At 44.6% G+C, this 25,179-nt stretch overlaps 1 protein-coding gene across 2 annotated transcripts; it reads left to right on the top strand.

The window, feature by feature from the left end:
• JSRP1 (junctional sarcoplasmic reticulum protein 1) lies at positions 1 to 20,879 on the top strand. Of its 2 annotated transcripts, none has more exons than XM_087702101.1 (7): positions 1 to 108; positions 8,424 to 8,562; positions 10,853 to 10,899; positions 12,923 to 13,262; positions 13,945 to 14,088; positions 16,841 to 16,920; positions 18,583 to 20,879. In XM_087702101.1, the coding sequence occupies exons 2-7, from the start codon at positions 8,445 to 8,447 to the stop codon at positions 19,234 to 19,236; spliced, it is 1,383 nt and encodes a 460-aa protein (XP_087558227.1). In that variant the 5' UTR covers positions 1 to 108; positions 8,424 to 8,444; the 3' UTR covers positions 19,237 to 20,879. The 2 variants fall into 2 exon arrangements, with proteins under 2 accessions (XP_087558227.1, XP_087558160.1); XM_087702034.1 differs by lacking the exon at positions 1 to 108 and adding an exon at positions 361 to 421.
• Positions 20,880 to 25,179: the final 4,300 nt, after the last annotated feature.

Raw genomic sequence — 25,179 nt, 5'->3', positions numbered from 1 at the left:
GGCAACTAATCCCGGCGACAAGTCCAAGACTAGACGGTGCGATTTCGAACCCTGGTATGCCGCGGACGAGCATCTGCCTCCAATATTCGGGATTCTGGCTTTAAAAAGGTACCTCTACCTATTCATGTAGGGGTTTTTTTTGGAGAGGGGGGACTTCAGAGCTCAACTGCCGATGACCGTGTGGATCCATCCGCATGCTGGGCTCCTGCAGTCCCCGGGGGTCTGACGGAGAGCGACGTTAGGCTGTAGTCCAATTCGGCTGCCTTGCATGGTTTTGCCTGGATAGGAAAGGAAACTATTTTTGGATGACTCTTTGATGTTGAGTCAGCAGCAGCCTCTGAAAATCCCCCACTTCGGCTCCCTGAGAGCTGCCCTTTGCTGGTTTATGCGAGAAATTAAACCCAGCGATGAAGGTGGAAAGGTATTTTCTTTTATTATTGAAATACCCTAACCGTAGATCTTTAGTGGGCTTTCCCTTGCTGGATAAAAGTGAGGAAGCAGGTGAACAGTTCGGGGAGGGGATGGGGTGGGTGGGGAAACCTACCTGTTTGCAAGCCAGCTAATGGATTTAGAGAAAAGGCAGGTGGTATTTCACTCATATTTAGTAGCAAAGGCTATTGTTGTGATGGAGAGTGCATGGACTTGCATGTAGCAGGGAGCCTTGCTGGCATGCTGTCTTTCTTTCTATGGAGATCCATTGTCCACGAGGACTGTGCAAATCCCCCGAAAGCACTTTGTTGCATAGACAAAGTGCCTGAAGAGCCTCACTTTTTGAGTCCAAGCAGCTGTGTCTTCTCCCCCACCCAACCCCAGACTCACAAAGCTGCTTCCTAAGTGTAAATTACAACTGGTTGTAGCTCTAGTGGGCAGAGGGGTCCCTGCCAAGAGAGATCTGCTCTCGGACAAAGCTCCCCTATACAGCTGATTTCAACCGATTTGAAAAGCGGTCCCTCTGATATTTCCGAAACTCCTACCCTCTACCTCTTGTAGGATTCTCACCTGTGGCTGTGTGACATTCCTCTTCACCGAAACTGAACTGCATAGAGTTCCCAGACATGTATTTGAATGACTGGTGCTGGCAATAGAGCAGCATACAGCTGTATATGCATTGTAATCAGAGGTTGGTTCCTACCGGTTCGGACCGGTTCGGACGAATAGGTAGTAACTTACCAGCCTGGATTGCTGGAACCGCCCCAACGACTCAGTCCTGCCACGCCTCCGAACCGGTTCTCCTACAGCAGCGCCATCTTGTTTTTCAGTTCTGCGCATGCGCAGGACAATTTTCATTCCAAACCTTTATTCCCCCCCCCCCCGTTTTTAAAGGTTTTGCCCATGCACAGACCTTTTTATTTGCAAATGTGCACGTGCACGGAACACACGTCTGGCGTGCATGTGCACGCAAAATTTTTGCACGCACCAAACCAGCAGTAATGCCGGCAGCAACCCACTGCTGATTGCAATTCTTAGATGTGGGCAGGTCTTATTCAGGATGTGTTAGAATAGGGGTGTCAAACTCAATTTCGTTGAGGGCATCAGGGTTGTGTTTGACCTCAGGGGCCAGGAGGGGTGTGGCCAGCTTGACATCACTCATGTTGGGGAGTGGCTGTAGTGGCTCGAGCGCTCTGCTAGCGAAAATGGGCTCCCGAGCTCTGTTTTCGGCCACAACGGGCTCCTGCCACCCTCTGCCAGTGAAAACGGAGCTCAAGGGGTGCCTCAGCCCCTCAGGCCCCGTTTTTGGCCACGACAGTCTCCGGCAGAACTTTGGGAGCTCCATTTTTGCTTGCAGAGCACTGCAAGAGGCCGTTGCGGCCAAAAACAGAGCCTGGGAGGGCCGCGGACAGCCCAGATAAGCTCCATTTTTGCCGGCAGAAGCACCGCATGGCGGTCCTTCGCTGTTTCCTGGGCAGCCTCGCAGGCCAGATCTAAACACCCCGGGGGGCCTTGAATCTGACACCAAGCGTGTGAGAAGGATCTTCATTCTTCTGAGAGGATCAGCAAGACTCAATCTGTGCTTTTGAAATCCTTCATTGGTTGGCTCCAATTAAGGACCACAAGGATGGTTAGAGGTGGACCTTCGTTTTCTGTCTTCTACTCTGTAAGACGAACGTCCTGGTGAAGTGAGATTGGAGTTCCCTGCCCCTGAATTCCCGCCCTAATCCTCCAAACAGGACCTAATTGCTAATTTCTCACAGAAGAGGCTGCCAACAAATCAGCATGCCAGAGCATTATCGAAGTGTTAACAAGCAATTAGATCCCGTCCCTAGGAATCCTCAAAGCATTGCTCTAGGCTGATAGTCCATAAGCCCACCAGGATGCAAAAAAAAAAACCCTCCCACAAACCTGAAACTCACCCTCTTTCCTCTCTATGATACCCCACCCTAATATGACTGGTTCTGCAAATATAAAGCCACTAATTTGAGGTATCTGCGGTTATAGTAAACCCCAAAAGACGGTAGCTTTACATGAAATGCATTACGGTCTCTGCTAGAAGTCTTTTATGAAGGAAGTTGTGGGAGCTCCATCACTGGAGGCTTTCAAGAAGAGATTGGACTGCCATTTGTCAGAAATGGTGTAGGGTATCCTGCTTGAGCGGGGGTGGGTGGGGTTGGACTAGATGACCTATAAGATCCTTTCCAACTTTGTTAATCTGGAGTATCTGGAGATATTCTCATTGGCTGTTTCGTCATTCTGGAACTACTTCCAATTAGAGGTTTGCCAAAGTTCTTGTCTAGGCATGTGTAAAACACCACCTTTCTTTTAAAAAATACGTTTTGCTCCAAGTTTTTATTTAGAACATTAGCTAAATAGAATAACCGAGTTGGAAGGGACCTTGGAGGTCTTCTAGTCCAACACCCTGCTTGGGCAGGAAACCCTACACCACTTCAGACAAATGGTTATCCAATATCTTCCTAAAAACTTCCAGTGTTGTGGCATTCACAACTTCTGGAGGCAACTTCTGTTCCACTGATTAATTGTTCTCACTGTCAGGAAATTTCTCCTCAGTTCTAAGTTGCTCCTCTCCTTGATTAGTTTCCACCCATTGCTTATTGTTCTACACTCAGGTGCTTTAGAGAATAGTTTGACTCCCTTTTCTTTGTGGCAACCCCTGAGATATTGGAAGACTGCTATCATGTCTGCCCTGGTCCTTCTTTTCATCAAACTAGACATACCCAATTCCTGCAACCCTTTTTCATACGTTTTTGCCTCTAATCCCCTATTTGTTGCCCCAAGCATTTTACTCCCTGTAGCAAGATTTGTCGATCCCTGAGACTTTAAGAAGTGTGGACTTCCACTCCCAGAATTCCCTAACCACGGGGAATTCTGGGAGTTGAAGTTCCTACATCTTAATGGCTGGAGGATTCTGGGAGTTAGAATCCACACAGTCACTGGAAACCCTATACAGTTTCAAACAAATGGTCATCCAACATCTTCTTAAAGACTTCCAGTGTTAGGGCATTCACAACTTCTGGAGGCAACTTCTGTTCCACTGATTAATTGTTCTAACTGCGTTTTGTTTCGGTAAATACGTAAAGAATGTTTTTATGTATTTTTTTCCTCAACACAATTTCTGACATGGAGGAGAGGAAAGTTATCTGTTTTGTTAATTTAATGCTAATTTAATTGAATTACGTTTACCTCTCATCTTTCAATCGGAATTTTCAGGGTGGCTTGGAAAATGCTCCAAAGATATTACAGAAGTTTAGAAGCATGTGAAATCTGTAGAAGTGCCTTAACGTTCCTTAAAAGAAAATGACACTGAAATAAAGCAGATAAACATTAGTTAAAAGGACTTGAAGACAGACAGACAGACGGATATATGTGACAAATAAATAAATCTATATCAATACATTATAGGACGAAGCCTCTTCATTGGAGTTTATGGACTGTCATCTCTCATTCTTGCCCAGGGTGAGTTGATGGACAGATGCTTTTTGACTTCAGAATCTAGAGCTGGGAAAGTATGACTGTCCCAAAGTGAGCAAGCCAGTTTTCATGACTCATAGAGGATTAAAACTTTGACCTTGCTAGGAAGGAAGGAAGGAAGGAAGGAAGGAAGGAAGGAAGGAAGGAAGGAAGGAAGGAAGGAAGGAAGGAAGGAAGGAACGAACAATGGATGGAAACTGATCAAGGAGAGATTCAGCCAGGGGTGGGATTCAGCCAGTTCAGACCGGTTTGGGCGAACCGGTAGCTCCAACGATCAGCTGGGGAGTGAACCAGTTCGCTCCGACGATCAGGTGGGCCCGCCTGCCTGCCCGCCCCTGTACTTTATTTACCTATATCCTCTCAGCTGATTTGATCAGCAGAGATGATTGCCGTACCTTAGCTGTGTTACTCCCCAGAAGTAACATGGAAGGTAAGTTTTGTTAAAACTGTGCATGTGCACAGAGCTCGCGCGAAGCACACAATCACCAAAACGGTTGTTAAACCGGCAGGATCCCGCCACTTGATTCAGCCTAGAAATAAAGAGAAATTTTCTGACAGAATAATCAACCAATAGAACAGTTTGTCTTCAGAAGATGTGGGTGCTTGATTGTGTATTTACAATCATGGCCAGACTTCCATGTTTGTTGATAGATTAGATAGATAGATAGATAGATAGGTAGGTAGGTAGGTAGGTAGGTAGGTAGGTAGGTAGGTAGATGATAGATAGATAGATAGATAGATAGATAGATAGATAGATAGATAGATAGATAGATAGATAGATAGATAGAAACTGCAAGACTAACTTAGTCTTTAAGGAACATGGTTCTTAGTTTACCCAAAGTTTTAACATACCGTATATACTCGAGTATAGGCCGACCCGAATATAAGCTGAGGCACCTAATTTTACCACAAAAAACTGGAAAAGTTATTGACTCGAGTATAAGCCTAGGGTGGGAAATGCAGCAGCTACCAATTTCAAAAATAAAAATAGATACCAATAATGCCATTGCCCATTGAATAACATATACAGCCTGCCTGTGCCCATTAACTATACAGTAGCCATTGTAAAAATTTGCTCTGCATAACAAATTATTATCACACAATACCGGTGTATTCAATGAAATACTTCACTCACCTCATGATGCTGATGTCCTGCTGTGATGATGATGTCCCGCCTCCTATGACACACGGCACAGTATCATTGGATCACTGTACCAGAGGAGGTGGGACATCGCTATGTGGCTGCTTGCCATAACAAGGAGGAGGTGGGACATCGTTGCAGAGCGGCAGGAGGGGGAGGAAGGGGAATCGTAAGATAGCCCTGCATTACATTAGAATGTGAGGAGGGGGGATGGTGCGGTGCACGCAGCGCGGCAAACTGACACAGAGGGAGGGGAAACTCAGGGGCGCTGGGCCATTCACGAGTGTCACCCAGCGGCATGGCCCCGCCCCTTTTTCTCCTCCATTTCGGGCAAATTTTTCACTGACTCGAGTATAAGCCGAGGCGGCTTTTTTCAGCTCAAAAAGTGGGCTGAAAAACTAGGCTTATACTTGAGTATATACAGTATGATTTTCATACTAGAACTTTCCCAGGTGCGTTTTTAGAACCCATGGATATTTGCAGTTTTAAATTGGATGGCAAGGCCTTAGCAAGTGTGAGTGACATGTTTCTGGGGATGAGTCTTCTTGATGACTTGGGTTACAACCTACCGTGATGTAGTTGCAAATTTGGAATTTATTGTCTAGTCTTGAGCAAAGTACCAAAACTAATAATAATGGAAAGTCAGTTTGGTCTCGAAATTAAGGCACCAGGAGATTGTGAGTTCTAGTTTGCAATTTAAGGCGCGAAAGCTCGCTGGGTGACTATGGGCCGATTACCAGAATACTGACTTCTTGTCCCGTCTCAGGCATGAAAGCTGATTGGGTAACTTTGGACCAATCAACAGAGGATAATGAATTCTAGCCCCACCTTAGGAATGAAAGCCAGCTGCGTGACTTTGATTCAGTCACTTCCTCTCAGGCCAACCCACCTCACAGGATGGTTGTTATGGGGAATATATTAAGGCGCTGTGTATTAGGTACGTTCATCGCCTTGAGTTATTTATAAAAATAATAAAGGTGGGATTTAAAATAAATTTAAAGAGCCGTTCAGATTCACCTATGTTGCACAGCTTAAATGTTGAAAAAGGGAAAAAAACACCTCAACCTCGTCTTTATTAAACTGTGCTGGGCTGATTAATGTTTTGATAGCTCGCCAAATCAGAATGGCATTTCCCAGACTGGAAGCGGGCCAGCGTACTAGATTTCATATCCCTATTCTTAGAAAACTGCGCGGAGGCTTGAAGGATGAGTGTGCAGGCGAGGCTTGGGTTTTATGTATCCAAGTGTGAATGAAGCATTTCTAGTGAGGGGAAACTCAATTGCTATTTAAAAACCTGACAAAATTCTTCTCCAAAGCCTTCATGGTTGTTTTTTTTCCAAAGACAGTTCTAGATTTTGAATAAAGACAAAAAGAAATGGAAGAAAAAGAGAAAGGGCAATACCCAAAGTTTAATTATTGCTTATTGTAAATATACATACATACATATACATATACATATACATATACATATACATATACATATACATATACATATACATATACATATACATATACATATACATATACATATACATATACATATACATATACATATACATATACATATACATATACATATACATATACATATACATATACATATACATATACATATACATATACATATAGAGATAGATAGATAGATAGATAGATAGATAGATAGATAGATAGATAGATAGATAGATAGATAGATAGATAGATAGATAGTGTCACAACCCCTGGTAAGCCCCAATTATGGGAGGAAGCTAACTGCTTCCATTATCTGTCAATCGGCTCGTCACAAGAGTCCATCACGACAGAAACCCAATATTTTTTAATGTTGCCTTTGTTATATTTGTGTTTTTTTATTTGTGCTGATAAATAAATAAAGGGAGACTAGTATAGATCTATTTCAAGCTATTTAGCTCTCATCGAATTCGAATCCCAGTAAGGGTATGGCTAGCTGATGAGAGCTAAATAGCTTGAAATAGATCTATTCTAGTCTCCCTTTATTTATTTATCAGCACAAATAAAACACACACACACACACACACATCTATCTATCTATCTACCTATCTATCTATCTATCTATCTATCTATCTATCTATCTATCTATCTATCTATCTATCTCTATCTATCTATCTATCTATCTATCTATCTATCTATATCTATATCTATATCTATATCTATATCTATATCTATATCTATATCTATATCTATATCTATATCTATCTATCTATCTATCTATCTATCTATCTATCTATCTATCTATCTATCTATCTATCTATTCTTGCCATCTTTGCTTTGGCCTTTCCACGCAGGTGCTTGCTATTTATATTAAAATGGAAGGCTACAATGTGGGATGCTGCTTGTAGAACATGGTCATATCAAATTGCTTTTCTCCACTCTGCATCTGCACCAAAGACAAATGTCTTGTGTGTCCAATTGCATTTGGCTAATAAAAAATTGAATTCTATTGAATTCTATCCCATCCTGTCGTGTCCTATTCTGTCACTGATATTGACACAGTGCCCATTTGCTTCCAAACTTTGCCATTGCTGACATGGTCAAGGAAAGAAGTGCCTGTTAGGAATATAGTTGGGTTGGCAATATATAAACCATATAGCAATGCTCTACCTGTTTCTCTAAATCATACTGTAAATGAGATTGGTTGCTGTTTCCCTCAATCAGCCATAAGAGGGAGCCAGAATGACTGTTAGCTCTCTGTTTGTTAGATGCTGGGCTGATCTGATCTGAGTGTTTTGGAAGCTGGCTGTTAGAAAGTGCCTTGAGCTATTGTAAGTTTTACAACTGCTAGCAAACTTTGAGTACCAGACTGTTTGTATGTTTATGGACTATGTTATTTGGATTATCCCTTAATTGAAAGACATTGATGACTGACTGCCTTATCCATATATGACTTGGACTGTTTGATGGACTCTGATACCTCTATTTCCATGAAAGTAAAAGCCTACAGTGTCTCTGTATGCTGGTTTGTGTGTTCTCCAACAACACTCTTACAATGCTTCTCCCAACGGGGAGCTCACCCAACAGTGCCTAATGACCAATGAAGCAAGCAGATCTCCATGGTATGTAAAGAGTACTCAACACATTTGGTGATTGGCCAGTACTCAACACTATCTAGAACTGCTGGGCACACCATTCTCCATTCCCAAAGTCTCAAAAATCAATGTTGTGTTGCTGCTATGGTCCCATGGATAGTAGGAAAGATTACAAGTGTTCAACATGTGGCTGAACTTCATCTCTAGATATTTTTTTAAGATGAGCAAAACTATGTACCGTTGGCCTTAAAATATCAGCTAAATAGATCTTAATCCTGCTAAAAGACCTGAGAGTGTTATTTTTTCCATCTGCTCAGCCAGAATACCAAGGGGGTGATATGGCCACAGGTCCTCAGGAGCAGTGGGAACAAAGTGAAGAAGGCCCAGATTTTGTGAAAGAGCTTCTCACCGAGGAGGAAGGCATTCACAATCATCTGAAAGAACGCAATAAAAAAGGTAGGATCGTGTTTGGCATGTGAGTTGAGGTTTGTGTTGTTGCTTTATCATGGCTGCTAAGGAAAACTTTACTTCTCAAATGTATTTACTATATTTTTGGGAGTATAAAATGAACTTTTTCCCTCCCAAAAAAAAGGGTGAAATTCTGGGTGCATCTTGTACACTGAATATAGCATTTTTGGCCCACTGAAACCCTGCCCCCTTTGCAAAAATGGACGTGCAGATTGTTTGGGAGCAAAGTACAAAGTGCTTCTGAGGGCTGGGGAGGGCAAAAATGAGCCAAAAACACGTTTTTGCCCCCCAGCCCCCAGGAACACACCACAAGCCTCCCAAACCTCTGCATGCCCCTTTTTCAAAAAAACGAGGTGTGTAGAGGGTTTGGGAAGCCTGCAGAGTGCAAAAACCTTTTTTTTTTTTAAAATTTACCTCTTCAAAATTATGGTGCGTCTTATACTCCGGTGCGTCTTATAGTCTGAAAAATTCGGTAGTTAGAACAGGGCCCAGCACATTTCTTTTTTCAGACAAGGTAGTCCTTGACGTGGAATCACAATTTGGGATCAGAACTTCTGCAAGGTGGCTGTTAAGTGACTTATGCCCGATTTTATGGTTGTTAAGGGAATCACTGCAAATGTTAAGCGAAGCAGGTGGTCATTAAGCAAATGCAGCTTCTCCCATTGAACTTTATCGGAACCTTTATTGGAGGGGCTATCGTAGTGTTCCAATATCTCAGGGGCTGCCACAAAGAAGAGGGAGTCGAGCTATTCTCCAAAGCACCTGAGGGTAGAATAAGAAGCAATGGGTGGAAACTAATCAAGGAGAGAAGCAACTTAGAACTGAGGAGAAATTTCCTGACAGTGAGAACAATTAATCAGTGGAATGAATTGCCTCCAGAAGTTGTGAATGCTCCAACACTGGAAGTTTTTAGGAAGATATTGGATAACCATAGGTAGGTATTAGTTAAAAAGGTAGACCTATCAAAGAGAGATCCAAAATAGAACTAAGGAAAATTTTCCTGATAGTGAGAATAATTCATCAGTGGAAAGGCTTGCCTCCAGTCGTGGGTGCTCCATTACTGGAGGTTTTTAAGAAGACAGCCATTTCAGTGGTATAGGGCAGGGGTGTCAAACTCAAGGCCCATTGGCTGGATCGGCCTGCAGGGTGCTTAAATCCAGCCCGCGGGGCCGGCCTGGAAATATTAAAGGACCGGCCCCTGGTGCCTCTGGCAGCTAAAACAGGCTGCGTGTGGGGGCTCGGTGGCTCATTTTCACCTCCCCCCCATGGCCTCCTGCAACACTCTTCTGGCCAAAATCAGACAGAAAAATGGACAGAAAACAGGGCCGAAAACAGCTGGGTGAGTGCTGCAGGAGACCACGGAAGGTTAAAACGAGGTACAGCGGAGGCGCGCACGGACTCCCCGTGCCCCGTTTGGCTGGCAGGGTGCTGCAGGAGGCCGCTCCTACCCAGCGGTGGTATTCACTTACCTTCCCTACCAGTTCGCAAATGTGAGCACATCTGCACATCCGCTCAGCAGGCGCTTTGGCTAAAAAAATGTGCCTAAATGGGATGCCATAGAACCAGGGTGGGTGGGCAGTGCCAGCCGCGATTTCCGCTATCAGTTTGGGCGAACCATTCCGAACCAGCAGAATACCACCTCTCCCTCCCCCTGCAGAGGAGAACTACAATGCTGATCCGGCCCTCGAAGAAATCCAGTTTGACACCCCTGGTATAGGGTCTCCTGCTTGGGCAGTAGATTGGACTAGAAGACCTCCAAGGTCCTTCCAGTGCTATGATGCTAAGTTCTAAGATCTCAAAACCCAAGGACAATGTAAACCAGTCTGTTATCAGTGTGTTTACATAAATATCCCTTTATTGAGAGGGTACCAAAACACAATCTCTTCATCGCTTGATGAAGAAACGCAATGAAAAGTGCTCTGAGCTCACAAAAGAAAGGTGAAATATAAGCACAATAGAAATTAAAAGATAAAGAAGAGTCGGAATATTATGAAATTTGGAACAATTGGTACAAATGGCTGCAAAACAGGAATAAAATTAATTAAGCCAAAAAACAATATATATATAAATATATATAGAACTGTGTATAAAGTGTGTAAATATAGAAGCGAAATATTATATACATGTACAGGTATGATGACACAACAATGTTGATGTAATGACTGGAAGGTGGAGTAGAAGGGAAAAAATAATTTTAAAAAATCTGCTACAAAAAAAGAAATATAAGCACAATAAATGAAAACCGTGAATAAATGCAGGGATGGGTGTGTTTTAACAGATGTCAAGATACCTGCAAGTCAAGGAGAAGTGAACGGCAGCAGAAACGTAAGTAGCATAGCATTGGGAACATGTTTTAAAAGTTGCTTCAGAGGACACATCTGTCTCTAGGCCTTGAGGTATCTCTTCAAGTCTTAAAGAATCTGAAACAGACATGTTTGCTTCCAACTCCTGATATTTGCCTCCAGACTGAATGATTATTACAGCATTTTTGGGATGGGCAACTAACTCTATCCAAATAAAACAGCTGGGAAAGAGCATGAGAGCAAGAGAATTTGACCTCTGTTGTGGCCCACCAATGGCCAGCAGAGTTGGGCAGTAAGGAGGTTGGGGAGGAGCATGGGCCAGTCCTGGAGTCTGGAGAAGGCTTGGACGAGGGCTCTGCATTGGAGGGAAATAGGGCCAGGGCCGTCTATCAGTTCTCAGCTGTCTTCGGAGCTAGACAGCAGTGAGGCAGAGGAACAGCTGGAGCCAGTGTGCGCATGCGCAGAGCTGCCAGAAGAAAAGAACAGCTAAGAAACCAGAGTCGGCTTGGGAGTAAAGCTGCAGGTGGACGGTGAATGGCCTCTCCCATAGGGGATAAAAGAGGAGCGAAAGGGGAGTGGGCTTTTGCAGGAAACAATTGGTTCATTTCAGGAGTGTGAAGATCTGTCTGTGAATCTCAGAGACTCTGTGCCCAGTCTTTCCTTGTACAGCACTGCATTTGGAAAATATTTACATGGCAGCTTCCCAAGCTAGATAAGGTCTGTGGTCATAACTTTGCCTTTGAAAGACTGTTTGCCAGGCCTTTGCTGAATGTCAATGAGAGGGATTCACATTCATTTAATAAAAGGGGTTTTGTCGGGACCAGGAATCTGCTTTGTGCTTTTTGGGGAAGCCTAAGTCAGAACAACCTCTTGCTAAGACACGGGAGTCAGTTGGAATCCTTCCCAGCATTTCTGAGCCGCCTGGGCTTTTTAAATTATTTATGTAATTTTTACATTTATATGCCACCCATCTCATTGTTGAGTGACTCTGGTTTTTTGCATCTCTGGCTAGCACAAGTGGATCATTTGTGTTCGGTTCAGGACCTTTTCCCTAAACTTCTGAAAAAGACAGGAACCATTGTCAGTTGGTCCAAATATTGTTGCCAAGTGAACTCCTAAATTTCCAGACCAGCTGAGGACAAACCGTCCTCCCAAGCTGAGTGCTGATGGACACATACAGACCAGCTGCAGTCATTTGACCAACTCATTTGCAACTTTGTCTTTCTTCTTGTGCTGGTTATAGAAATCTTGAAAAGGCCCCTCTTTGTCTCTTTTTAAAATGTTTACTGGGTGTATCTTTTATGAACATTTAAAGCGCTTCCTAAAGGTACTTGCCGTAGGAAAGTTTGGGAGAGAACCCAACTTGTCCAATATTTAAAACTTAAAAAGACAGGAGACCTGGTGACAGTGGTGGGATTCAAATAATGTAACAACGGGTTCTCTGCCCTAATGACCAGCTGCATAGGCGTGGCTCAGTGGTCATGTGACTTGCTGGGTGTGGCCAACTCAACGACACTCACGTCAATGGGCGCTTCGCCTTAGCTGTTGCAAGGTAATCACGGTTAACCAGAGAGGCAGTTTCCGTCAGCAGGGCAATAAAGATTAGGCTAGAAACAACACCAGAATCTTTCCTTCCTGACCTTCCTTACAAGATTAGCCCTGTAAAGTGGAAAAAAATAAAAACAAATTTCTTCCAACAATCGGTCGGTGCCACAATTTTGAGAGGAGCTTCCGGTGGGGGGGGGGGGGAGAGAAGCACAGTGCGCCAGGAGAAGACTCTATGGCCAGGGGAGGGTTTTCCAGTTGTCCCCACAATTGATAGGGCTTTCGGTTATATGACAGATAGAGGAAAAAGTACGCCACGCTAGGAGGAGACTCTATGATGGGGGAACTGAACTTCCGGTCAGCTCCAGAATCGAATGGGGGGCTTCCGGTTAGGACCTTTGTGGCTCCCGGTGTTTTCTTTTCTGTGGGAAACGGGTCCAAATGGCTCTTTGAGTGTTTAAGTACCCCTGTACTAGATCGTTGTCTCTATTCTCTTTCAGGGTCCAGAGGAGGAACAAAAAAACACCCTCCACATTGTTGAGCAAGAGCTCGATGAATTTGTGGATAGCATGAGCGAAGCCACCCCGTCTGGGCTTCCTAAGAAATCACCCGAAGCGGAGAAGCATCTGTTGACTGAAATGGCTGCTTCCAAGTTGCCTCGGGCCGAGCAAGTTGCAGCTAAAGTCCTGAGGGCTGAACGGGTGGTGGAGAGAGCCCAACGGGTAGAAAAACCACCAGTATTGGAAAAGGCGGCAGAGAAAGTGCCAAGGGCCGAAAAGGCACCGCCGGTGGAGAAGGCGGGACGGGTAGAAAAGGCAGCCGAGAAACCGCACCTCGCAGGTATGACTTTTCTCTGAGCCAATAAAGCATTATGTTGGAGAGGCCAATGGCAGACATGGAGGAAACTCCCAGAATTCCCAACAATTTTCATCACCGGCAGGATTTCTAGGAGTTGAAGTCTAAAGATTTGCAGGAGGCTTCACTTGGGAAGATTGATTTGTAGGAGACAATTTATAGGGACAAAGGTAAGTACTGGTGATAGAAGGTTTATAAAATGATGTATGATATGGGAGGACAGAGAGAGAAAAAGAAAGAAATTCATATCTCTCTCACTCCCTCGCTCTCTTTCCCTTTCTCTTTCTCTCTTTCTTTCCCTTTCTCTTTTTTCTCTCTCTCCTTCTCTCTCTCCCTCCTTCTCTCCCTCCCTCTCTTCTTCTCTCTCTCTCTCTTCCTCCCTCTCAAGCATAAAGTCCAGAAGTGATTTCCAAGCAAAAACAAACCTGGGTACGTTCTTTTCCTTAATTGGAGTAGTTAATTTTGCCCCCTCTGTCAGATCCATTACTTTTTCCATTGGTTTTTCCATTGTGGGAATTGATGTATCTTTTCCATAGCTCTGGCCTGAATTCCAATCCTGTGTTTGTTGCAAAGATAACTTCAAAACGCTCAGGAACTGGTGGCAAAAGCCTTATTGTGGGGAAAGCCAATTTGCTCTGCTAATGCTCTGCTTTTTCTCCGCTTGAAGCACCGAAGTTTGTCTCTGTGAAGCGAAAGACAGAAAGCCGAGCTGCTAAGGACACGCTGCCTTGGGAAAATCTGTCTTTGAACAAATGCATTCTGGTGGCAACTTTCCTGGCTCTCCTCAGTGTGAGCTGCCAGGTGGTCCAAGGTAAGAGAGAAGACCACTTTCTCATGGATCCAACAAAGCCCACCCCCCTTCATACCTCTTCTAGCTGATGCCTCCATTGGAGATCATGCCTTAGGGCAGGGTTGTCAAACTCAGTTTCATTGAGGGCCGCATCAGGATTAGAATAACAGAATTGGAAGGGACTTTGGAGGTCTTCTAGTCCAACCCGCTGCTTAGACAGATAATCCTACACCACTTCCGACAAATTGTTATACAACATCTTCTTCAAAACTTCCAGTGTTGAAGAATTCACAATTTCTGGAGGCAAGTTGTTCCACTGATTAATTGTCCTAAGTGTCAGGAATTTCTCCTTAGTTCTAAGTTGCTTCTCTCCTTGATTGGTTTCCACCCATTACTTCTTGTCCTGCCCTCAGGTGCCTTGGAGAATAGCTTGACTCCCTCTTCTTTGTGGCAGCCCCTGAGATATTGGAAGACTGCTATCATGTCTCCCCTAGTCCTTCTTTTCATAAGACTAGAGATACCCAGTTCCTGCAACCGTTCTTCCTATGTTTTAGCCTCCAGTCCCATGATCCGTATACAATGCAATGCAATGCAATGCAATGCAATGCAATGCAATACAATACAATACAATACAATACAATACAATATAATACAATACAATACAATACAATACAATACAATACAATAGCAGAGTGGGAAGGGACCTTGGAGGTCTTCTAGTCCAACCCCCTGCCTAGGCAGGAAACCCTATACCGTTTCAGACAAATGACTATCCAACATCTTCTTAAAGACTTCCAGTGTTGGGGCATTCACAACTTCTGGAGACAAGCTGTTCCACTGATTAATTGTTCTAACTGTCAGGAAATTTCTCTTCAGTTCTAAGTTGCTTCTCTCCTTGATTAGTTTCCACCCATTGCTTCTTGTTCTACCCTCAGGTGCCTTGGAGAATAGTTTGACTCTCTCTTCTTTGTGGCAGCCCCTGAGATATTGGAACACTGCTATCATGTTTCCCCTAGTCCTTCTTTTCATTAAACTAGACATCCCCAGTTCCTGCAACGGTTCTTCATATGTTTTAGTCTCCAGTCCCCTAATCATCTTCGTTGCTCTTCTCTGCACTCTTTCTAGAATCTTCACATCTTTTCTACGTCGTGGTGACTAAAACTGAATGCCGTATTCCAAGTGTGGCCTTACCAAGGCATTATAAAGTGATATTAACACTTCACGTGATCTTGATTCTATCCCTCTGTTTATGTAGCCTAGAACTGTGTTGGCCATTTTGGCAGCTGCTGCACACTGCTGGCTCATATTTAAATGGTTGTCCACTAGGACTCCCAAGATCCCTCTCACAGTTACTACTATTGAGGAAGGTACCACCTATACTGTACCTGTGCATTTTGGTTTTTGTTGCCTAAATGTAGAACCTTACTCTTTTCACCATTGAATTTCATTTTATTAGTGCCCAACGTTCAAGTTTGTCAAGATCCTTCTGTATCTTAAGCCTATCTTCTGGAGTGTTGGCTATTCCTGCCAGCTTGGTGTCATCTGCAAATTTGATGAGTTCCCCATTTATTCCCTCATCCAAATCATTGATGAAGATGTTGAAGAGTACTGGGCCCAAAACAGAGCCTTGGGGTACTCCACTGCATACTTCCCTCCATCCTCTGTGTTGCTCTTCTCTGCACTCGTTCTAGAGTCTCCACATCTTTTTAAAATTGTGACGACCAAAACTGAATGGAGGATTGCATTTGACCTCGGGGGGGGGGGGGCATTTCGAGCTCATGTCGCGGGCGCCTGTGGAGGCCTTAGTGCTCTGCCAACGATATTGGCTCCTAAGCTTCATTTTTGGCTGCAACGGTCTCCTGCAACCCTCTGCCAGTGAAAACGGAGCTCAGGAGGGCCGCGGGCCAGGCCTTTACTGCTTTCAGATCAGCCCCATGGGCCAGATCTAAGCACCCCATGGGCCGGATCTGGTCCGCGGGCCTTGAGTTTGATACCTCTGCCTTAGGGTAAAAAAGAAAACCACCTAAGCTGGCAAAGAGAATATGTAACCATCTATAGCAGGGGTGTCCAAACTTCGGAACTTTAAGACTTGTGGCTGGGTACTTTTGACCGTGATAGTGTGCATTTTGGATTCAAGTTCTGTTAAGATACAGCCTGTTGTGCCGTAAAATGGCTTCTACTGTGCAGTGCAGTGGAGTTGCCATGGTAACAGCTTCAAGTATTCCACAAGGGGGCTCCCTCTGGTAAGAGGGAAAATCCAACATTAGAAATCACATTTGGTCAGGACATTTCCCCCCTATAAATAAATACCTGAGCAACACCAGGTTATCTGCTAGTTGTAAATAAAGATAAAGGCGGTTGACTGTAATTCCAACATCTAAAATTATTAGGCTACCCCACTGCCACTGTGTCTTTGGATCTTCCAGAGTTCCATCCTCAAGGTATGGGATAGCCCTCCACACTGCATCTTGACCACGTAGGAGGCAGTTTGGCCTAGTGGTTAAAGCGTTGTCAGGCTGGAGATCAGGGGACTACGAGTTCTAGTCTGCCTTAGGCATGAAAGCTGGTTGGATGACCTTGGGCCAGTCATTTTATCTCAGCCCAACTCACCTGGCAGGGCTGTCGTTGTGGGGAGAAGAGGAGGAGGAAGGAGTATTAGGCATGCTTGCTGCCTTAATGAAGACAGGATGATATCAACCACAGAAATACATGCAGAAAAAAAATTAATTTTAATACAGGAGCTTGTTCATTCACCATCTCGTCTTCTTTACAGAGGTAATAGAATACGGTGGGGCCGTTCTTGAGGCAGAGCTGAGTGCCTGGACCACGCAAGAAAGCAGTCCTGGGGAAGAGGTGAGTTAAAAGTGGGAAGAGCAAAATAGTCCACAGTAAAACTCATTTCATCAGAGGGCAAAAAAACCAACCTACTTTAAAAAGTTAGCCTTAGGTTTATATACATCTGGAATTGCTTAAGAGACAGCCTTCCATCCTTCCGAGGTGGGTAAAATGAGGACCCAGATTGTTGGGGGCAATATGCTGACTCTCTGTAAACCGCTTAGAGAGGCCTGAAAGCCCTATGAAGCGGTATATAAGTCTACTGCTATTGCTATTGCTATAGACACCCAGTTCTCCTGGATTCATTCTTTGTTGAGCTGTTTTGTGATGGGCAATCTTCTCCCTCTCTCTTATTTCCCCCGTATCCAGAGGTGGGATACACTTACCTTCCCTACCGGTTCACAAATGTGAGCATGTGCATGTTCATCTGCGCATGCGCACTGCTTCTGCGCATATGTAGTGCTCGCGCATTACATCAGGGCAGGGGGGGAGGAGCTTCCCACAGCCGCTGCTACTGGTTCACCCGAACCGGAGGAAACCAACTGAATCCCACCTCTGCCCGTATCCTTCAGAGGCAAAGATAGTCCTGAGAATGCTTTCCTCTTGAACCTCTTTCCCCCCTCTCTCCTGCCCACCTTCAACAGCCTGTGCTATTAAAGTAACCATGAATTTACACAACCCGCCATGTTCCAGCAGTAGAATTTCGGTGCCAAATACAAATAGTTGCTTTTCACAGTCGCTTTCAGTAAGACCATGCTTTTTGAATAGGCAGATTTTCATAGATTGCCGCCTGTGGCTTTTCCAGAAACATTGACTTGACTACTGTAGGAAACAAGACACAGGATAGGGTAGGGTAAGGGTAGGGTAGGGTAGGGTAGGGTAGGATAGGATAGGATAGGATAGGATAGGATAGGATAGGGTAGGGTAGGGTAGGGTAGGGTAGGGTAGGGTAGGGTAGGGTAGGGTAGGGTAGAGTAGAGTAGAGTAGAGTAGAGTAGAGTAGAATAGAATAGAATAGAATAACAGAGTTGGAAGGGACCTTGGAGGTCTTCCAGTCCAACCCCCTGCTCAGGCAGGAAACCCTACACCACTTCAGACAAATGGTTGTCCAACATCTTCTTTAAAACTTCCAGTGTTGGAGCATTCACAACTTCTGGAGGCAAGCTGTTCCACTGATTAATTGTTCTAACTGTCAGGAAATTTCTCCTTAGTTCTAGGTTGCTTCTCTCCTTGATTAGTTTCCACCCATTGCTTCTTGTTCTACCCTCATGTGAGTTGGAGAATAGTTTGACTCCCTCTTCTTTGTGGCAACCCCTGAGATATTGGAAGACTGCTATCATGTCTCCCCTAGTCCTTCTTTTCTTTAAACTAGATTAAAATGGCTCCAGGAGGACTCAAAGGGCATGTGAAGAGTCCTCTTGTATTACTCTTAAGATTAAACTATCCCAGGCCAGGAGATAGTTTTGAAGCCACCGTATCATTATGAAGACGGCTGAATCTTTCTTTCTTTCTTTCTTTCTTTCTTTCTTTCTTTCTTTCTTTCTTTCTTTCTTTCTTTCCTTCCTTCCTTTCTTCCTTCCTTCCTCCCTCCCTCCCTTCCTCCCTTCTTTCTTTCTTTTTCTTTCTTTCTTTCTTTCTTTCTTTCTTTCTTTCTTTCTTTCTTTCTTTCTTTCTTTCCAGGAGGAACTGTGGTTTTATGAACGGTGGTTTGATTGGTCGGACATGGATGAACCTCCTGAGATAGAGGAGGACGAACTCCTGGAAGTAGAAGGGGAACTTTTAGAAGTCGAGGAAGAAGAAAAAGAGGAAGAAGAAGAAGAAGAAGGGGGGGAAGACGGAGAAGAAGAGACAGAACCAGTAGAGATTGAAGAGGAAGAGGAAGAGGAAGAAACAGAGGAAAAACCAGTCCCAAAGGTGGACCTCAGAAAAACCCAGAAGAAAACCCAACGAGAGACACCTTCCAAGAATAAAAGCCGGAAAGAACGCAAAGCTCAGGAGGAGGATGAAGAGAAAAAGCACCTTCAGGACAAGAGACATCGCTGGGAAGGGAAGGGGAAGGAGAAGCAAGAGGAGGACAGGAAGAAGACCCATCGCCACAAACACGGTGAAGCAGCCCATCCACTCAAAGAGCATAAGGAAGACCATCCCCCACAGGGTAAAAGAAGGGGGCACCCCAAGGACGAGCGTGGCAAAGGGAAAGGCCACCTCAAGCAGGAGAAGGACGCGAAGGACAGGAAGCCCTGGCAGATTCAGAAGCCTTTCTTCCCCCCACCCAAGGACAGTGCCAAGACATTTGGGCGGCACAAATCTCAGGAGTGGAAAAGGCACGACTGAGATTTAAAAGTTGCTGATCCGAGGTCCCTGTGGCAAGCAATACGCTGCGCTCTCTCGCTCTCCTGGCGCATCGTTCCTCTGAAAGTGTGGGGACACAAAAGAGACCCGGATTTGAAGCTGGGTGACTCCTGTTGAGAGGCAAGTTTGGCACCTTCCAGATTGGGAGCAAGAGATGCCTTTCCTATGCCTTGCTGTGACCCTTTGGTAGTGGTGGCACCATTCTCAGGAGGGGAACAGGAGTCACTTAGCTGGATCAACCTTACCTGCTCCACCACTCCCTCAGAGTCCTTAAAGAACCTTAAAAAAAAAAGCACCTCCTTCCTTCATTTGTGCTTTACCTGCCCAGTTATCTCTAAATGAAGTGCTAATGTTGGTTTTATAACAAAGAGGAAGCCTTAACCTTTATACTGACCTCAGTCCCTGATTTGAGAGAGCCTCACACACAATTGTTAGTTGCGAAGTCGTATCCGACCCATCGCGACCCCATGGACAATGTTCCTCCAGACCTTCCTGTCTTCTACCATCCTCTGGAGTCCATTCAAGCTCATACCTACGGCTTCAGTAACTCCATCCAGTCATGTCGTCCCCTCCTCCTTTTGCCTTCAATCTTTCCCAGCATGAGGCTCTTCTCCAGTGAGTCCTTCCTTCTCATTAGATGGCCAAAGTACTTGAGTTTCCTCTTCAGGATCTGGCCTTCTATAAAGCAATCAGGGTTGATCTCCTCTAGGACTGACCGGTTGGATCGCCTTGCAGTCCAAGGGACTCGCAGGAGTCTTCTCCAGCACCAGAGTTCAAAGGCCTCCATTCTTTGGCGCTCAGCCTTTCTTATGGTCCAACCTTCACAGCCATCCATTGCAACTGGGAAAACCACAGCCTTGACTAGACACACATTTGTTGGCAGGGGGATGTCTCTGCTTTTTAGTAAGCTGTCTAGATTTGCTTTAGCTTTCCTACCCAGGAGCAAGCGTCTTTTAATTTCTTCGCTGCAGTCCCCATATGCAGTGATCTTGGAGCCCAGGAAAATAAAATCCGTCACTACCTCCATTTCTTCCCCATCTATTTGCCAGGAATTGAGAGGGCCAGATGTCATGATTTTAATTTTCTTAATGTTGAGTTTCAAGCCAACTTCACACACGATAACTGGTGTTATTGCCTAATCTCTCATTATACACAGATTTGCAGCAGGAATGTGTGAACTGCCTCTCTTGTACACAACTGCGTGTTTTTTTTTCCTTTTCTTTTTTGAGCTGATATCAAAGCTGTGTGTTTAAATCTAGAATTCTTCATTCAGAAGTGCAACAAAAGAATTATATGCTGGAATGGACCTTAGATGTTTTTAGCAACTCCCATACCTCGATGAATAGACTTCTCAATTTTATTTTTGGTCACTTTTCAAGAGAAAAGCAAGACTGTTCCTCAGAGTTTGCTTCTTTCCTATTTTGTGGGGGAAATGGACTTTTTTCCTCTGTGGCACAAAAATGAAGCCTATCAATGTGAAGCTGAACCAGCTCCGATTCTCCTTAGGATACCAATGTTACCATAGAGATATTGTAGCAAGTAATCAGCCAGATTGGGGAAAAGTCGTGATAATTTCAGAAATAAATGTCGGCTGTGGACTGCTTAAATATGTTCATGTCTTAACATAAGGAAGAAATAGAATTCACAGACCACAATACAGTCTTTGGTATTCCAAGGTGCTTAGGATATTATTTTGGATTTTTGAGCTGTAAAAAGCAACTTCTACACTTTGAACTGAAACACTTTGTCCAAGAAAATTTCAGTGGTGGGATTCAATTTTTTTTACTACCGGTTCTGTGGGCACGGCTTGTTGGGCATAGCAGGGGAAGGATACTGTAAAATCTCCCTCCGTCCCCACTCCAGGGGAAGATTACTGCAAGATTCCCATTCCTTCCCAATCAGCTGGGACTCGGGAGGCAGAGAATAGATGGGGGCAGGGCCAGCCAGAAGTGGTATTTACCGGTTCGCTGAACTACTCAAAATTTCCGCTACCGGTTCTTCAGAATTGGTCAGAACCTGCTGAATATCACCTCTGGAAAAATTGCATTTCTTCTACATCTATTGAAGAGTTAAACTAATATCAAAGAAATGATGGAGTAGAATTGGACACTTCGAGTTGTACCGCATCAAGTTTGCCGGGGTGAGTTAGCTGGAGTGAGAGGGTCACAGTGGAATGGTTGCGGTGAATTGTCCCATTCCAGAACTAGGGAGGGTCAATTCTGAGATTAGGAAAGGTAATTTCCGAGATGTTTTATCACCCCACATTCCTGCTTTGTACTCAAGATTTTGTTTATTAGACTGTTTTCTAAAGCTGTGACTCTCCCTGTAGAACCCTGAATGTGGCTGTAGCCATTTTCCCAACCCTGGGAAAGCATGGCTGGCTGGGGAATTCTGGAAATTGAAGTCCACACACTAGGTTACGGCAAAAATGATGGTGCTAGTTGGTGGTGGGATTCAAATAATTTAACAACTGGTTCTCTGCCCTAATGATTGGCTGGATGGGCGTGGCCAGGGTGGGTATGGCTAGGGGGTGTGACAGGCAGCACTCAGCCTCCTGCACCTCCCTGGGAGCAAAAACGGGCCACGGGGGAGTGCCGCCCCTCCCCACACCCCATTTTGGGCCTCGTAGGCCTCCCTACACTTACCTGGGAGCCAAAATGGGGCGTGTGTGGATTCCTAAAAGGGGCGGGGCAGGAAGGGATAGGGCCAGCCAGCAATTTAACAACTGGTGCGCCTGAACCAGCCCAAATTGACTGAATCCCACCACTGATGCTAGCTAGTAAATGTATTTTAAAAATGTGAAGAACATATATGTAGTAGTGAAGTAGTTTGAAATGAGATGAATTGTTAAACTTTTATTTCTGCCAAACATAGGGAAATCAGGAAGCTGAGGCAGTTCAAACGAATGTAAAGATTTATTTCAAGATTATGTTATCTACAAGAATCTGAATGACTAACAGCTAAAGCAAATTGGCGGTAGATAAGAGTCAGTGGAATTCAAGATGGGCTGGACTTAGATCCCTTGTGGGTACGAAGGGACTTGAGACTGATGACATGTTTGATCCCTTCCTGGGGTCAATTTCCTACAATTTCTTCGTCAAGGAAGCTTTGTTGTGGTGATTCTTTCAAAGCCTATTCAGTTCACTGAACAATATGTTTGAATGTTTGAATGTTTATTTTATTTATATGCCACCCTTTTCCCCCCCGAAGGGGACTCAGGGCGGCTCACAACTCAACTAAGGGAGGGGGATACAGACAAAAAAATTAAAACAACGCGCAACAATACATAATTTAAAACACACAACGGTCATACCATTCGAGAAGGGGGTAGAAGCTTTTTAGCCCCAGGCCTGTCGGAACAGCCAGGTTTTAAGGGCTTTGCGGAAGGTCTGGAGGGTGGTGGGGGTTCGAATCTCCACGGGGAGTTCGTTCCAGAGGGTCGGAGAGGCCACAGAGAAGGCTCTCCTCCAAGTAGTTGCCAGTCGACACTGGCCGGCGGATGGAATTCGGAGGAGGCCTAATCTGTGGGATCTAATCGGTCTAGAGGAGGTAATTGGCAGCAGGCGGTCTCTCAAGTACCCAGGTCCAATACCATGAAGGGCTTTATAAGTGACGACTAGCGCCTTGAAGCGTATCCGGAGACCAATAGGCAGCCAGTGCAACTCGCGGAGGATAGGTGTTACGTGGGTGAACCGAGGTGCACCCACGATCGCTCGCGCGGCTGCATTACACATCATAGCATTATCCAGTAGAATATATGACTCTCTAAAATATTTTTGTTGCGGCAGGAAAATATAGCAACAGCATCAGAATACAACAGAAAAATACAGAAACCAATTGCAAACAAAGTGAAGAAATAGCAGCTAGCGTTACAAGTAGCTAAATATAAATATCAGCAAACAGTAGTTTGGAATAAATACATCTTCGAAGCTTCTTTTAAAAAGGCCTCAAAGAAGGAGCGATGTAGGTCCAAGGTAGGAAAGTCCTCCAAGATCTGAGGTCTTATCTTGTGTTGAATAAGAGGCATTAGAAAATTGGTTGGGTAAAATATTAGGGAATTAAGGACGTATCTGGATAATGCATAGAGAGGGTGAGAAGATGAGTAAGATTTCAATCTCCTTAACGTGCAGTTGTTCCACTTCAGAATAATGTGGGTGAATAGTAGCTATTGCTGAAAATGCAACTTTAGACAGTCCTTAACAACCATTTGTTTCAGTGACCGTTTGAAGGTGACTTATGACCATTTCCCACACCATTGCGGCATCCCCTGGTCACGTGATCAAAATTTGGGTGCTTGGCAACTGGCATGTATTTAAGACAGTTGCAGGTTCCCGGAGTCCTGTCACGACCTTCTGGCAAGCAAAGTCGATGGGGAAGCCGGATTCACTTAACAACCGTGTTACTCATTTAACAGCTGCGGACCGGTGTCTGTAGAGATGATCCTCAGTCATCCAGGTCATGGTTGTCCCAAAGGTGTTTTTTTTTCAGGAGGCAACTGGACTTTCTTTTCTTTTGAAGACGTTTCGCTTCTCATCCAAGAAGCTTCTTCAGCTCCGACAGGAGTTTCAGGAAGCTCTGAAGAAGCTTCCATTCCCCACTATCCTGTCAGAGCTGAAGAAGCTTCTTGGATGAGAAGCGAAACGTCTTCAAAAGAAAAGAAAGTCCAGTGGCCTCCTGAAAAAAACACCTGTGGGACAGCTGCTGTTGGGACATCAGCTGCAATGATCCCCTTAACAACTGTAGCAAGAAAGAACATAAAATGGGCCCAAACTCCCTTAACAACTGCCTTGGTTAGCAACAGCAATGTTTGGGCTCAATTTTGGTCATAATTCGAGGACTACCTGTACCAATAATTCTCATTTTATTTTCTTGATCACTGGAGGTATTAACAGCATGCATTAGCTCTTTGTTCCTCTCGTTGTCTCATTCCTCTATTTCTCTAATTGGGAGACTGCTCTACACAGCTACTTCCTAAAGGAAGAATACAGATATTGCTCATTTAGCGACCACTCATTCAGCGACCACCTAAAGTTACGATGGTGCTGAATGAAGAGACTTAGGCTGGTCCTTGACGTTTTGGCCATTACAGCATCCCTATGTTTGGGCACTGAGGTTATGGCAGCTGCAATTATCCGATCTCCATTTGCAACCTTCCTTGCCTACTTCCCACAAGGGACGTGGAAAAGGAAGCCAGCGACAAGTCGCAAGTCGCAGCCATGTGACGTCACACTTAGCCACCAAGCACGATTCACTTAAAATGGCAGCCAGAACTGCTGTCGAGTCGGTGCTGCACATGATCTCTCCTTTTTATGGCTGCGTTGCTTAGCAACAAGAGTTCCCAGTCCCATTGCACTGAGGACCGCCTGTAGTGAATTTACTTCTTCCCACCAGAAGACTTGGAAAACTCAAGAGATAGCAATAGGAGTAGACTTATATACCGCTTCATAGGGCTTTCAGCCCTCTCTAAGCGGTTTACAGAGTCAGCATATTGCCCCCAACAATCTGGGTCCTCATTTTACCCACCTCGGAAGGATGGAAGGCTGAGTCAACCCTGAGCCGGTGAGATTTGAACCGCTGACCTGCTGATCTAGCAGTAGCCTGCAGTGCTGCATTTAACCACTGCGCCACCTTGGCTCTTTTCTTGTTGCGCCACATCAGTTAATAAACATAACTTGTCCCTTCAGACTTTATAAACATCCATCTCAAGATCCTCTTCTAAGCTGCTTAGAATCAAGATCACATGAAGTGTTAATACCACTTTATAATGCCTTGGTAAGGCCACACTTGGAATACGGCATTCAGTTTTAGTCACCACGATGTAGAAAAGATGTGGAGACTCTAGAAAGAGTGCAGAGAAGAGGAACAAAGAGGATTAGGTGACTGGAGGCTAAAATATAAAGAACGGTTGCAGGAACTGGGTATGTC

The sequence above is a fragment of the Thamnophis sirtalis genome, unplaced genomic scaffold, assembly GCF_051295495.1.
Source record: "Thamnophis sirtalis isolate CommonGarterSnake01/CBP01778 unplaced genomic scaffold, rThaSir2_p1.2 scaffold_1, whole genome shotgun sequence".
Taxonomy (NCBI): domain Eukaryota; kingdom Metazoa; phylum Chordata; class Lepidosauria; order Squamata; family Natricidae; genus Thamnophis; species Thamnophis sirtalis.
Note: the sequence above shows the minus strand (reverse complement) of the source record. Positions and strands in the feature narration are given on the sequence as shown.

Coding starts and splice junctions, on each gene's coding strand:
- JSRP1 (XM_087702034.1), top strand. CDS start 386: ATGCGAGAAATTAAACCCAGCGATGAAGGTGGAAAG. Junction 10,900..12,922: donor AAGTGAACGGCAGCAGAAAC/GTAAGTAGCATA, acceptor ATTCTCTTTCAG/GGTCCAGAGGAGGAACAAAA. Junction 14,089..16,840: donor GAGCTGCCAGGTGGTCCAAG/GTAAGAGAGAAG, acceptor TCTTCTTTACAG/AGGTAATAGAATACGGTGGG.